This window comes from Drosophila sulfurigaster, chromosome 2L (genome assembly GCF_023558435.1).
Source record: "Drosophila sulfurigaster albostrigata strain 15112-1811.04 chromosome 2L, ASM2355843v2, whole genome shotgun sequence".
Lineage (NCBI taxonomy): Eukaryota > Metazoa > Arthropoda > Insecta > Diptera > Drosophilidae > Drosophila > Drosophila sulfurigaster.
In genome coordinates, this window is record NC_084881.1 from 9201787 (window position 1) to 9217593 (window position 15807).

Sequence of the window (15807 nt, forward strand, 5' to 3'; positions counted from 1 at the left end):
ATAAAACTATTAAAAAGAGAATGGGCAAGAAAGTTGAAGGTACATGTGTACCCGACCACGAACATAGCTGTGGTGCTGTCGTTTAATCGCCTTTGTTACATAATTTCAGAAAAGATTTGTTAAAATATATCGTTTTTTATTTTTGCTGTGGCTTTTTTTGTTGCCCTCGATGGAAGATAGATGCATTAGCAGCCGGCTCAACAGTACAGCGAACACTTAAGACAGGGTTGTTTAACACATGCGTTGCGCGCGCTCTTTTCATTGGCTTTAAATACACTTCTCGCTCTTACAAAACGCATTTGCAGCGCGTAACTGTCTGCAGTCGTTCAAATGTGTTATTCTGAATGCAAACACAAAATACTCAACGACTGGATTTGGATGACTTCTGTTGTGCAGAAAATACTCTAAAACGACAACTTTATAGAACGCTTAAATAAATAAAAAATAAAACTGAAATATTTTAGTCTACTATACTTTCTATAATACCAAAGAAAATTAGATTTCTATTGATATCAATTTGAATTCTTGAAGCAAATTTTTGGGTAATTATTAATACTGTGGATCTTACCAAGCACTTCTCAAAAGATGACAGAACAACAGATTTAATGTTAAAAAATAAATGAAAATTGACATTAAAAAGAGAACATTTAGGTTCTTTCAAGGTATATGAAAAAATTACTTTAAAAAGAGAAGACAGCATTGAAAAATGAGTACAGTAAAAAATATATTAAAAAAATAAATTCTCTGGAGCACTGTACTAATCTAATGGTGAAATTGCTTGTTTCGTAATTCGATTAAGAGAAGCGTTGGCTCGTTTATGATTAATCGCAGTTTGCCGTTTGTCTTTCTATTCGTAAATAAAAGCACAGCAATAACAATAGCACCAACAGCAACTAGAAGAAGAACGGGGTGGGTACAGTTATGCAAAGTTATTCTTAACAGTTTTTCAATAAGTTCATAATTCTATGTTATGGTTGTTTTTTTAGCACGTTCACACAAACAATAATAAACTCAAGATGCAGAACGGAAACAAAGCCATGTCCATCGAGCAGATGTACCAGAAGAAATCGCAACTGGAGCACATCCTGTTGCGTCCCGACTCGTACATTGGCTCCGTTGAGTTCACAAAGGAATTGATGTGGGTCTACGAGGTAGAGGGTAATCGCATGGTGCAGCGTGAGATTTCATTTGTGCCCGGTCTGTATAAGATATTTGATGAGATCTTGGTAAATGCGGCCGACAACAAACAGCGCGACAAATCAATGAATACCATTAAAGTGGATATCGATCCCGAAAAAAATCTGGTGTCTATATGGAACAATGGCCAAGGTATACCGGTTACCATGCACAAGGAACAGAAGATGTATGTGCCAACGATGATCTTTGGACATTTGTTGACGTCGTCCAACTACAATGATGATGAGAAAAAGGTTACGGGTGGTCGCAATGGCTACGGAGCGAAACTATGCAACATCTTCTCACAGAGCTTCACTTTGGAAACAGCGACTAAGCAGTACAAGAAAAGCTTTAAGCAAACCTGGGGCGATAACATGGGCAAGGCGTCTGATCCAATTGTACGTAAAATATTTATATTGTCTGATAACCGCGTCTAATTATAATTCTATTGAAAATTGTAGATTAAGGACTTTAATGGCACGGATTTCACCAGGATTACATTCAGTCCAGATTTAGCCAAGTTTAAAATGGAGAAACTGGACGAAGATATTGTGGCATTGATGTCGCGACGCGCCTATGATGTGGCTGCCTCAACAAAAGGCGTTTCTGTCTATTTGAATGGCACGAAAGTGGGTGTGAAGAATTTCAAAGATTACATTGATTTGTTTGTGAAGAATAGTGAAGACGACTCCCAACAACCAGTAAAAGTGATTTACGAGAATGCCGGTGAACGCTGGGAAGTTGCTTGTTGTCCCTCTGACCGTGGATTTCAACAAGTCTCGTTCGTAAACTCCATAGCAACGACTAAAGGCGGTCGGCATGTTGATCACGTAGCGGACAGTGTTATCAAGCAGTTGATTGAGGTGCTGAAAAAGAAAACAAGAATGGCATCAACATAAAACCGTTTCAAGTTCGCAATCATCTATGGATATTTGTCAATTGTTTGATTGAGAATCCCACATTCGATTCACAGACAAAGGAGAACATGACACTTCAGGCCAAAAGTTTTGGCTCCAAGTGCAGGGTGCACTTGGAGCCAAAACTTTGGAACTTGAAATTCCCAAGTTAGATGCCAACGAGGCGGGCACAAAGAATTCGTTGAATTGTACTCTTATCCTCACCGAGGGAGACTCGGCCAAATCTTTAGCTGTCTCTGGCCTAGGTGTTATTGGTCGCAACTATTATGGCGTCTTTCCACTGCGCGGTAAATTGTTAAACGTGCGCGAAGCATCATTCAAACAGCTAACCGAGAACGCTGAGATCAACAACCTCTGCAAAATTATTGGATTGCAGTATAAAAGAAGTATTTAACCATGGATGATTTAAAGACACTGCGCTATGGTAAAGTAATGATCATGACTGATCAGGATCAGGATGGTTCTCACATTAAAGGATTGCTTATCAATTTTATACACACAAACTGGCCCGAACTATTACGTTTGCCCTTCCTGGAAGAGTTTATTACACCTATTGTGAAGGCAACCAAAAAGAACGAAGAGATTTCATTCTATTCGCTGCCTGAATTTGAGGAATGGAAAATGGATACACCCAATCATCATACGTACAATATCAAGTACTATAAGGGTCTCGGTACTTCGACATCCAAGGAGGCCAAAGAATATTTTCAGGTATATGGATTTATAGTGTTATTACTCTCAATTTGTATTCATATTCTGTTTCTATTCTTGCAGGATATGGAACGTCATCGTATATTGTTCAAGTACGATGGTGCAGTCGATGATGATAGCATTATGATGGCATTTGCCAAGAAACATGTTGATTTGCGTAAGACCTGGCTAACCAATCACATGGACGAAGTAAAGCGTCGCAAGCAGCTGGGTTTGCCCGAGCGTTATTTGTACACCAAAGGTACCAAGCATATCAGTTATGCAGATTTTGTCAATTTGGAACTTGTGCTCTTCTCGAATGCTGACAACGAACGCTCAATACCAAGTATGGTAGATGGCTTAAAGCCTGGTCAGCGGAAGGTCATGTTTACGTGTTTTAAGCGTAACGACAAGCGTGAAGTTAAGGTTGCCCAGCTGTCGGGTTCCGTTGCCGAAATGTCATCGTATCATCATGGTGAAGTCTCGCTGCAGATGACCATTGTGAATTTGGCGCAGAACTATGTGGGATCGAACAACATTAATTTGTTGGAGCCACGCGGTCAATTCGGTACTCGTCTCACCGGTGGAAAAGATTGTGCAAGCTCTCGTTACATTTTCACGATAATGTCGCCACTAACACGTCTAATTTTCCATCCTTTGGATGATCCATTAATGCAGTATCAGGTCGACGATGGCCAAAAATTGAGCCGACATGGTATATACCTATTATACCCATGGTATTAGTCAACGGCGCTGAAGGTATTGGTACCGGTTGGTCAACTAAAATAGCCAATTACAACCCTCGCGAAATTATTGAGAATTTACGTCGCATGATCAACGGCGAACCGCAAACAACAATGATTCCGTGGTACAAGAACTTCAAGGGCACAATGGAATCTGTTGGGGATAACCGTTTCTGTCATTCGGGCAATATTCAGATACTTCCAGACAATCGCATCGAAATCACTGAATTGCCTGTTGGCGTCTGAACGCAAACGTATAGAGAGAATGTGCTAGAAGCATTGTCCAACGGCACTGAAAAAGTTAAGGTGGTGATTTCCGATTATCGCGAATATCATACCGATACAACAGTGCGATTTGTCATCAGTTTCAATGCTGGTGAATTTGAGCGGCTTAGGGCTGAGGAAGGTGGTTTCCATCGGGTGTTTAAATTATGCTCATCCATATCCCTGAACCAGATGCATGCATTCGATGAAAACAATTGCCTGCGTCGCTTCCCCTCACCTAGGGAGATTATGGAGGAATTTTTCAAACTCCGCTTGGAGTATTATAATCGTCGTAAAGATTATCTTGTTGGTCAGCTCACAGCTCAATCCGATCGTCTTAGCGATCAAGCGCGCTTCATTTTGGAGAAATGTGAGAAGAAGCTAGTAGTGGAAAATAAGCAGCGTAAGGCCATGATTGATGAGCTAATTAAGCGTGGCTATCGTCCAGATCCAGTTAAGGAATGGCAGCGGCGCATTAAAATGGAAGACGAAGCGGAACCGGAAGATGATGGGGACGAAGAGGAGCAGGCATTATCGTCGTCTTCTAAAGCCAAGGTTAAGAAAGAAGTGGATCCTGATAAGGCATTCCAGAAGCTGACAGAGGTCAAGAAGTTCGATTATTTACTGGGCATGTCTATGTGGATGCTGACGGAGGAGCGTAAAAATGAATTACTTAAACAGCGTGATAACAAACTGGAAGAGCTCGATAATTTGATAAAGAAAACGCCGCAAATGCTCTGGATGACTGATCTCGATATGCTGCATCAAAAGCTGGATGAAGTGGAAGAAAAGGAGCGACTTGAAGAACAAGGTATTAATTTGAAACAATCCAAGGCGATCAAGGGCCAAAAGGCTGTTGCTGGTAGAGGCAAGGCAAAGGGCAAGGCTGTTGCTGGCAACGAAGACATCTTCCCGATCCCATCGGCGAAAAGGTGGCATTTAAGGTTACTGATGATCTGCTTAAAAGTGGCAGCCTCCGAAGGAACGCGTACCCCGAGTGAAAGCTGAAAAGAAATCAGCCGGCGACGAGGTCGATGATTTCGATGCGCTTGTCGAGGGCGGCGTTGCAAAGACATCACCCAAAGCAAAGAAGGCGGCTGTCAAGAAGGAACCGGGCGAGAAGAAGCCACGTCAAAAGAAGGAGAACGGCGATGGTCTCAAACAGGGAAAACTCGACTTTACCAAGTCTAAGGTAAGTTGTAACTATTTATAAAATTTATTACGAATACAAAATATAAAATTATTTATTTTCTATTAATAGCCCAAGAAAAGGCAAATTCATTGGATGATGATGATCCAAAACTTTTGGCCTGAAGTGTCATGTTCTCCTTTGTCTGTGAATCGAATGTGGGATTCTCAATCAAACAATTGACAAATATCCATAGATGATTGCGAACTTGAACGGTTTTATGTTGATGCCATTCTTGTTTTTCTTTTTCAGCACCTCAATCAACTGCTTGATAACACTGTCCGCTACGTGATCAACATGCCGACCGCCTTTAGTCGTTGCTATGGAGTTTACGAACGAGACTTGTTGAAATCCACGGTCAGAGGGACAACAAGCAACTTCCCAGCGTTCACCGGCATTCTCGTAAATCACTTTTACTGGTTGTTGGGAGTCGTCTTCACTATTCTTCACAAACAAATCAATGTAATCTTTGAAATTCTTCACACCCACTTTCGTGCCATTCAAATAGACAGAAACGCCTTTTGTTGAGGCAGCCACATCATAGGCGCGTCGCGACATCAATGCCACAATATCTTCGTCCAGTTTCTCCATTTTAAACTTGGCTAAATCTGGACTGAATGTAATCCTGGTGAAATCCGTGCCATTAAAGTCCTTAATCTACAATTTTCAATAGAATTATAATTAGACGCGGTTATCAGACAATATAAATATTTTACGTACAATTGGATCAGACGCCTTGCCCATGTTATCGCCCCAGGTTTGCTTAAAGCTTTTCTTGTACTGCTTAGTCGCTGTTTCCAAAGTGAAGCTCTGTGAGAAGATGTTGCATAGTTTCGCTCCGTAGCCATTGCGACCACCCGTAACCTTTTCTCATCATCATTGTAGTTGGACGACGTCAACAAATGTCCAAAGATCATCGTTGGCACATACATCTTCTGTTCCTTGTGCATGGTAACCGGTATACCTTGGCCATTGTTCCATATAGACACCAGATTTTTTTCGGGATCGATATCCACTTTAATGGTATTCATTGATTTGTCGCGCTGTTTGTTGTCGGCCGCATTTACCAAGATCTCATCAAATATCTTATACAGACCGGGCACAAATGAAATCTCACGCTGCACCATGCGATTACCCTCTACCTCGTAGACCCACATCAATTCCTTTGTGAACTCAACGGAGCCAATGTACGAGTCGGGACGCAACAGGATGTGCTCCAGTTGCGATTTCTTCTGGTACATCTGCTCGATGGACATGGCTTTGTTTCCGTTCTGCATCTTGAGTTTATTATTGTTTGTGTGAACGTGCTAAAAAAAAACAACCATAACATAGAATTATGAACTTATTGAAAAACTGTTAAGAATAACTTTGCATAACTGTACCCACTAAACGTTCTTCTTCTAGTTGCTGTTGGTGCTATTGTTATTGCTGTGCTTTTATTTACGAATTAATCATAAACGAGCCAACGCTTCTCTTAATCGAAAATACTCTAAAACGACAACTTTATAGAACGCTTAAATAAATAAAAATAAAACTGAAATATTTTAGTCTACTATACTTTCTATAATACCAAAGAAAATTAGATTTCTATTGATATCAATTTGAATTCTTGAAGCAAATTTTTGGGTAATTATGAATACTGTGGATCTTACCAAGCACTTCTCAAAAGATGACAGAACAACAGATTTAATGTTAAAAATAAATGAAAATTGACATTAAAAAGAGAACATTTAGGTTCTTTCAAGGTATATGAAAAAATTACTTTAAAAAGAGAAGACAGCATTGAAAAATGAGTACAGTAAAAATATATTAAAAAATAAATTCTCTGGAGCACTGTACTAATCTAATGGCGGAATTGCTTTGTTCGTAATTCGATTAAGAGAAGCGTTGGCTCGTTTATGATTAATTCGTAAATAAAAGCACAGCAATAACAATAGCACCAACAGCAACTAGAAGAAGAACGGGGTGGGTACAGTTATGCAAAGTTATTCTTAACAGTTTTTCAATAAGTTCATAATTCTATGTTATGGTTGTTTTATACCCGCTACCCATAGGGTAGAAGGGTATTATAACTTTGCGCCGGCAGGAAATGTATGTAACAGGTAGAAGGAGGCATCTCCGACCCTATAAAGTATATATATTCTTGATCAGCGTCAACAGCCGAGACGATATAGCCATGTCCGTCTGTCCGTCTGTCCGTCTGTCCGTATGAACACCTAGATCTCAGAGACTATAAGAGATAGAGCTATAATTTTTTCGACAGCATTTGTTATGTTTGCACGCAGATCAACTTTGTTTCAAATTTTTGCCACGCCCACTTCCGCCCCGCAAATCAAAAAATCGAATAACAAGCGTAATTTTAAAGCTAGAGTTACGAATTTTGGAATATACAGTAATAACTATAGTAGTTATGATCCCTGAAAATTTGGTTGCGATCAGAAAAAATTGTGGAAGTTATTAAAGAAATACTTTTGTATGGGCAAAAACGCCTTCTATGTATGTGTTTTATGTATGCGTATACGTATATACATGCTCGCCTCTATATTTGTATCTGTATGCAAAGAGGCATTGCGATAGCTCTATTGGTAGAGTGCAAGCATATTACTGTTGCGGTAGTCGGGGGACTCGGGTACGAGCCCGCTCGGGGTACAACATTTTTTTATCGTATTTACAACAATTATAAATAAAAATTGTGGATTTTATTAAAGAAATATTTTGTATGAGCAAAACCGCCTGCTATGTATGTATGCGTATACGTATATATGTACATGCTCGTCTATATTAGCATCTGTATGCATCTGAGCAATGCGATAGCTCAGGTGGTAGAGTGCAAGACTCGCATGTTGAGGTGCCCGGGTTCGAACCCGCTCGAAGTACAAACTTTTTTTTTAATCGATCGAAAATACATGCATATTTATTTTTAATATTTTGAGATTATTACCGTAATATTTTGCTTTTATTCAAAATGGGTAGCGGGTATTTCACAGTCGAGCACACTCGACTGTAGCTTTCTTACTTGTTTTTTAGCACGTTCACACAAACAATAATAAACTCAAGATGCAGAACGGAAACAAAGCCATGTCCATCGAGCAGATGTACCAGAAGAAATCGCAACTGGAGCACATCCTGTTGCGTCCCGACTCGTACATTGGCTCCGTTGAGTTCACAAAGGAATTGATGTGGGTCTACGAGGTAGAGGGTAATCGCATGGTGCAGCGTGAGATTTCATTTGTGCCCGGTCTGTATAAGATATTTGATGAGATCTTGGTAAATGCGGCCGACAACAAACAGCGCGACAAATCAATGAATACCATTAAAGTGGATATCGATCCCGAAAAAATCTTGTGTCTATATGGAACAATGGCCAAGGTATACCGGTTACCATGCACAAGGAACAGAAGATGTATGTGCCAGCGATGATCTTTGGACATTTGTTGACGTCGTCCAACTACAATGATGATGAGAAAAAGGTTACGGGTGGTCGCAATGGCTACGGAGCGAAACTATGCAACATCTTCTCACAGAGCTTCACTTTGGAAACAGCGACTAAGCAGTACAAGAAAAGCTTTAAGCAAACCTGGGGCGATAACATGGGCAAGGCGTCTGATCCAATTGTACGTAAAATATTTATATTGTCTGATAACCGCGTCTAATTATAATTCTATTGAAAATTGTAGATTAAGGACTTTAATGGCACGGATTTCACCAGGATTACATTCAGTCCAGATTTAGCCAAGTTTAAAATGGAGAAACTGGACGAAGATATTGTGGCATTGATGTCGCGACGCGCCTATGATGTGGCTGCCTCAACAAAAGGCGTTTCTGTCTATTTGAATGGCACGAAAGTGGGTGTGAAGAATTTCAAAGATTACATTGATTTGTTTGTGAAGAATAGTGAAGACGACTCCCAACAACCAGTAAAAGTGATTTACGAGAATGCCGGTGAACGCTGGGAAGTTGCTTGTTGTCCCTCTGACCGTGGATTTCAACAAGTCTCGTTCGTAAACTCCATAGCAACGACTAAAGGCGGTCGGCATGTTGATCACGTAGCGGACAGTGTTATCAAGCAGTTGATTGAGGTGCTGAAAAGAAAAACAAGAATGGCATCAACATAAAACCGTTCAAGTTCGCAATCATCTATGGATATTTGTCAATTGTTTGATTGAGAATCCCACATTCGATTCACAGACAAAGGAGAACATGACACTTCAGGCCAAAAGTTTTGGCTCCAAGTGCACCCTGTCTGAGAAGTTCATTGGCAATTTAGCCAAGGCGGGCATTGTTGAAAGTGTGCTCGCGTGGGCAAAGTTTAAGGCACAGAATGACATTGCCAAAACCGGTGGTAAAAGTCAACTAAAATCAAGGGAATTCCCAAGTTGGAAGATGCCAACGAGGCGGGCACAAAGAATTCGTTGAATTGTACTCTTATCCTCACCGAGGAGACTCAGCCAAATCTTTAGCTGTCTCTGGCCTAGGTGTTATTGGTCGCAACTATTATGGCGTCTTTCCACTGCGCGGTAAATTGTTAAACGTGCGCGAAGCATCATTCAAACAGCTAACCGAGAACGCTGAGATCAACAACCTCTGCAAAATTATTGGATTGCAGTATAAAAAAGTATTTAACCATGGATGATTTAAAGACACTGCGCTATGGTAAAGTAATGATCATGACTGATCAGGATCAGGATGGTTCTCACATTAAAGGATTGCTTATCAATTTTATACACACAAACTGGCCCGAACTATTACGTTTGCCCTTCCTGGAAGAGTTTATTACACCTATTGTGAAGGCAACCAAAAAGAACGAAGAGATTTCATTCTATTCGCTGCCTGAATTTGAGGAATGGAAAATGGATACACCCAATCATCATACGTACAATATCAAGTACTATAAGGGTCTCGGTACTTCGACATCCAAGGAGGCCAAAGAATATTTTCAGGTATATGGATTTATAGTGTTATTACTCTCAATTTGTATTCATATTCTGTTTCTATTCTTGCAGGATATGGAACGTCATCGTATATTGTTCAAGTACGATGGTGCAGTCGATGATGATAGCATTATGATGGCATTTGCCAAGAAACATGTTGATTTGCGTAAGACCTGGCTAACCAATCACATGGACGAAGTAAAGCGTCGCAAGCAGCTGGGTTTGCCCGAGCGTTATTTGTACACCAAAGGTACCAAGCATATCAGTTATGCAGATTTTGTCAATTTGGAACTTGTGCTCTTCTCGAATGCTGACAACGAACGCTCAATACCAAGTATGGTAGATGGCTTAAAGCCTGGTCAGCGGAAGGTCATGTTTACGTGTTTTAAGCGTAACGACAAGCGTGAAGTTAAGGTTGCCCAGCTGTCGGGTTCCGTTGCCGAAATGTCATCGTATCATCATGGTGAAGTCTCGCTGCAGATGACCATTGTGAATTTGGCGCAGAACTATGTGGGATCGAACAACATTAATTTGTTGGAGCCACGCGGTTAATTCGGTACTCGTCTCACCGGTGGAAAAGATTGTGCAAGCTCTCGTTACATTTTCACGATAATGTCGCCACTAACACGTCTAATTTTCCATCCTTTGGATGATCCATTAATGCAGTATCAGGTCGACGATGGCCAAAAATTGAGCCGACATGGTATATACCTATTATACCCATGGTATTAGTCAACGGCGCTGAAGGTATTGGTACCGGTTGGTCAACTAAAATAGCCAATTACAACCCTCGCGAAATTATTGAGAATTTACGTCGCATGATCAACGGCGAACCGCAAACAACAATGATTCCGTGGTACAAGAACTTCAAGGGCACAATGGAATCTGTTGGGGATAACCGTTTCTGTCATTCGGGCAATATTCAGATACTTCCAGACAATCGCATCGAAATTACTGAATTGCCTGTTGGCGTCTGGACGCAAACGTATAAGGAGAATGTGCTAGAACCATTGTCCAACGGCACTGAAAAAGTTAAGGCGGTGATTTCCGATTATCGCGAATATCATACCGATACAACAGTGCGATTTGTCATCAGTTTCAATGCTGGTGAATTTGAGCGGCTTAGGGCTGAGGAAGGTGGTTTCCATCGGGTGTTTAAATTATGCTCATCCATATCCCTGAACCAGATGCATGCATTCGATGAAAACAATTGCCTGCGTCGCTTCCCCTCACCTAGGGAGATTATGGAGGAATTTTTCAAACTCCGCTTGGAGTATTATAATCGTCGTAAAGATTATCTTGTTGGTCAGCTCACAGCTCAATCCGATCGTCTTAGCGATCAAGCGCGCTTCATTTTGGAGAAATGTGAGAAGAAGCTAGTAGTGGAAAATAAGCAGCGTAAGGCCATGATTGATGAGCTAATTAAGCGTGGCTATCGTCCAGATCCAGTTAAGGAATGGCAGCGGCGCATTAAAATGGAAGACGAAGCGGAACCGGAAGATGATGGGGACGAAGAGGAGCAGGCATTATCGTCGTCTTCTAAAGCCAAGGTTAAGAAAGAAGTGGATCCTGATAAGGCATTCCAGAAGCTGACAGAGGTCAAGAAGTTCGATTATTTACTGGGCATGTCTATGTGGATGCTGACGGAGGAGCGTAAAAATGAATTACTTAAACAGCGTGATAACAAACTGGAAGAGCTCGATAATTTGATAAAGAAAACGCCGCAAATGCTCTGGATGACTGATCTCGATATGCTGCATCAAAAGCTGGATGAAGTGGAAGAAAAGGAGCGACTTGAAGAACAAGGTATTAATTTGAAACAATCCAAGGCGATCAAGGGCCAAAAGGCTGTTGCTGGTAGAGGCAAGGCAAAGGGCAAGGCTGCTGCTGGCAACGAAGACATCTTCCCCGATCCCATCGGCGAAAAGGTGGCATTTAAGGTTACTGATGATCTGCTTAAAAAGTGGCAGCCTCCGAAGGAACGCGTACCCCGAGTGAAAGCTGAAAAGAAATCAGCCGGCGACGAGGTCGATGATTTCGATGCGCTTGTCGAGGGCGGCGTTGCAAAGACATCACCCAAAGCAAAGAAGGCGGCTGTCAAGAAGGAACCGGGCGAGAAGAAGCCACGTCAAAAGAAGGAGAACGGCGATGGTCTCAAACAGGGAAAACTCGACTTTACCAAGTCTAAGGTAAGTTGTAACTATTTATAACATTGATTACGAATACAAAATATAAAATTATTTATTTTCTATTAATAGCCTAAAAAGAAGGCAAATTCATTGGATGATGATGATGATGAAGAGGAAGATTTTGAGAGCATAACGGTGGCACCTCGTGAGGATCGTCCTGGTCGCCGTGCAGCAAGCAAAAAGATTGATTACTCTTTCATTGATGATGATGATGAGGCTGCTAATGATAACAGCAAGGCTGGAAAAGACGATGATGACTTTGAGTCTGACGACTCACCCATCAAGCGTCCAAAGAAACGTCAGCGTGATGACGACAGCGGCAGCAGTGGTGGAAAGAAAAAGGCAATTCAGAAGAAATATCGTGCTGTTGAAAGCGATGAAAGCGATGATGCCGAATTTGTGGACGATGATGATTCGGATTTTGAAGGATAAACTATTATTTCTTCGTCTCATTATTTTGTCGTGGTCTATGTTCAAGTTGATCTATGTACTATGGTATATTATTTCAAATATCTTTATAAAAGCAAAAAGAAAACAAGCTGTTGTTAAGCACAGGAAAGCCCTTTACTTGATAGATTAAGTAAAAAGATTTCTAATATACCCTTTGCGTAAGACCGAATAAATATGTATCTAGTTAACACCACACATAAACCGATCCACCATATTCACATACACTTTTATATGTATAACCAAAAAGAAAAATAATTTTTTTAAATGTCACAATTGTCCATCCCCCACGTCGAAAGTTTTAACACATATTTTAATTACTCATATTTGTTTAACAACTTCGCAACATTCTTTAATTGTAGTTTTAACAAAGAAGCGATAATCCACCAATAACACGATACTATACATATTATACAATCCGAATATAATGTTTTATTAACGTAGTTAGTAGTCCCCATGCTACTTTTTTCATGTAAATAAATTTATTTTACGTTATTTTGTGGATGTACCGGGGCTTTATTGTATTTACTTACTAGGACAGGCAGGAAAAAGTTACTTCGTCTCAGAAAACTATTCAAACAAATAAATATACACTTATTCGAATAAAATCGTATAATTTTACATTCATTTTATTTGGAGTATTTTGTTTTTTTTGACATACTTTCGGATATTCTATATTATTTTTATTTATATATATATATTTAAAAAAAAAAGTAGTTTTTTACTTAATATTTGCAGCTGCTTTTAAAACAAACTAACTAAATGTCAAGATTTACGTACTACTTTTTTAAACATAATTTATTTACATCTCAATTTTTCGTTTATTAGTGAAAATTTCTCACAATTCTTTTCTTTATTATCCCTTGAAATTTCATAAAAATTCTTTGCTTAAGGCAAACCACCCAAATCTTAAGATTTAAAAAATTATTTATAATTTTTATGCAAAATTTATTTAGTAGGACAACAATATCCTAAATACGAATTGTCAACATGACGTTAGGAATCTAGTTACACATCAAGTTTTTCAAGAAATAGTTTAAATGTATTTTTAATATTATCATTGGCAAACTGTTGTTTTTCCAGAGCTTCGCGCAAAGCATAGCGACAGCTTTTAACATCATAGTCTGTTTTGAAGTGCTCCTCACTTTGCAGCAAGCCAAGCTGCTTTAGAACATAATCCAATACTCGAGTTTCCTGATTCGTTTGGATGGCATAATCAAAAGTGGCCTGATACAGTGAAATGGCCAGATCCAGTGCAGGTTTTGAGGTCTTCGACAGATGTGCGCACTTCAGTGTCGTGAAGACCAGTAGCAACAAATGATCATCGCCGTTGAATTGCTGTAACATGATAAAATATAAGTTAATGTTGGCAAAAAATTCATGGGACTCATACTATCAACTTACATTAATTATATTATTCAGCGAGAGCAGTTTATCAGCTTCCAGAGAATTGAACTGCTGCAGAGAACAGGGTGTTTGGCTCAAGCAGAACTCAGCTGGTGTGCAGCTAGTATTGGCGGCAATAGTGTTCCCATTATTGCCAAAAGCAAATGTATTATTGCCGGTTCCGACGGTGTCATTAAATAGCTAGAATATGTAATACATTGCTTAACATGCCATATTCAAAAGTGAATTTTGTTATCAAAATTACCTTTGGAGGAAAGTTATTTGTGGTCACGTATGCTGTCTCTTCAGCGGAATTCTCTTTGCCATATTCCTCCTCATCCTCCTCTTCGTCGACCTCTTCGGTAGTATCATTTGGATCATATTCGTCCTCCTCATTTTCATCATAATCATCGTCCGCGTACTCAGCGGTATCATTGTCATCGTCCTGTTCATCGTCTTGGCCACTCTCGTCGCCCTCCTCCGCCGACGCATCCTCTTCGAAGGGCATCAACGCATTAGGATTCAAGCTGTGCGCCATTTGCGCAATGATTTGTGCACAGCCCTCGCGACCAAATGTATTTCCATCCAAGTTTAATTTCTTTAGATTTGGCTTGTTCTGTATGGCGGTTATAATCATGAGACCAGCATCGTCATTGATCTCATTGTAACTTAAATCGAGCACTTCCAAATTAACATGATTCCTTTCCAAGGCCTCGGCAAACATATAGGCGCCATCGGTTTTCAACAGGCAATCGCCAAAATTGATCTCACGCAAGCTGCCAAATGTAAAAAAGGGGATTATTCGAATTATATAAATCTATTTCATTGCTACTCACAGTGGCGTATGCTCAAAGACCTCGGCAATCTTGGCAGAGCCCTTGGCGGTCACCGTATTGTCGTTCATGTTGAGCAATCGCAAGTGTGGATTCATTTTGAAGCCCTCGGCCAACGCACTGATGCCTACATGGTAGATGGAATTCTGTGGCATGCTAATCTCCTCCAGTGTTTGTAATGTCTTCAGCGTTAATGACAGCGCTTTGGCGCCCACATTCTCCAATCGATTGCGCCCGGCCACAAAAATGCGCAGCTGCAATGGCGACCCCGCTGCCTTGGCATTCTCGTAGAGATCAATCAATGCTGTAGCTAGCATTCTGCCACCCTCAGGTCCCAGGCCACAGTTGTTTAGGTACAGCTCCTGTAGCGAATATAAGACTGGTGAGCGCAAAAATTCCTCCAATCCCCGCATTCCATTGGGTCCAAGTGCATTATCGCTCAAATCAAGCACTGTCAACTTCGCGCCGGCGGCAATCAGACCAGCTCCCAGATGCTGCAGTGCCAAAGGGATTTCGGATTTGAGACGGCGTGTGAAGAGATTCTTCCATAAGGCTTTGCGAAATTCCGGATGCCGCTTGAGGGCCTCGCCAATGGCTTCGGCGGCCTCAACTCCGAGTGTGTTGCCATCCAAGTTGAGGAAGTGCACCGGCGTCTTTGAGTTTAGCTCATCAACCACCGCCTTGACTGCAAATTTAAACAAAACTTTCAGTACTATCAATATAGATTACAGGAAAAATTGCTTACCATCTACGGCTGTGTCCCAGCTTTCCGCTTTATCTTGGAACGAGATGCCTTGCTCGACACTTTCTTTAGCCGCCATGCTGGCAAAGTTAAAGTTAGCCATTGCCATAATTAGCAAATCGAATTGTTTGAAATTATAATTTAGTTCAAGTTAAGCACTGTACTTTTTTCGCAAGTCTCTGTGCAAATTTCGTTTAACCTCGCAAGCAAGCACAAAAAGAGCGCTAGAAGTTTGACAACCGTTGCGGCAGCGGCTTCGGTTTGTTTGTAGCAGCTGCAATTTTGACAGCTGCTTGTGTT

The 15807-nt window shown here is 40.7% G+C and overlaps 2 protein-coding genes and 3 pseudogenes across 2 annotated transcripts in view; 3 read left to right on the top strand and 2 right to left on the bottom strand.

The window, feature by feature from the left end:
• Positions 1–15807, top strand: part of LOC133848626 (uncharacterized) — a 177253-nt gene that overhangs the window by 140903 nt on the left and 20543 nt on the right. The gene's annotated exons all lie outside the window — the stretch shown is intronic.
• LOC133841647 (DNA topoisomerase 2-like) lies at positions 984–5018 on the top strand (annotated as a pseudogene).
• On the bottom strand, positions 5035–6430 carry LOC133847730 (DNA topoisomerase 2-like; annotated as a pseudogene).
• On the top strand, positions 8004–13050 carry LOC133848583 (DNA topoisomerase 2-like; annotated as a pseudogene).
• Positions 13456–15765, bottom strand: LOC133848655 (ran GTPase-activating protein). The gene is made up of 5 exons (XM_062284302.1): positions 15511–15765; positions 14769–15450; positions 14198–14708; positions 13951–14133; positions 13456–13884 (listed from the first exon to the last, which is right to left on the bottom strand). The coding sequence occupies exons 1-5, from the start codon at positions 15614–15616 to the stop codon at positions 13555–13557; spliced, it is 1812 nt and encodes a 603-aa protein (XP_062140286.1). The 5' UTR covers positions 15617–15765; the 3' UTR covers positions 13456–13554.

Coding starts and splice junctions, on each gene's coding strand:
- LOC133848655 (XM_062284302.1), bottom strand. CDS start 15,616: ATGGCAATGGCTAACTTTAACTTTGCCAGCATGGCGGCTAAAGAAAGT. Junction 14,709..14,768: donor GTCTTTGAGCATACGCCACT/GTGAGTAGCAAT, acceptor TACATTTGGCAG/CTTGCGTGAGATCAATTTTG. Junction 13,885..13,950: donor CGCTGAATAATATAATTAAT/GTAAGTTGATAG, acceptor ATCATGTTACAG/CAATTCAACGGCGATGATCA.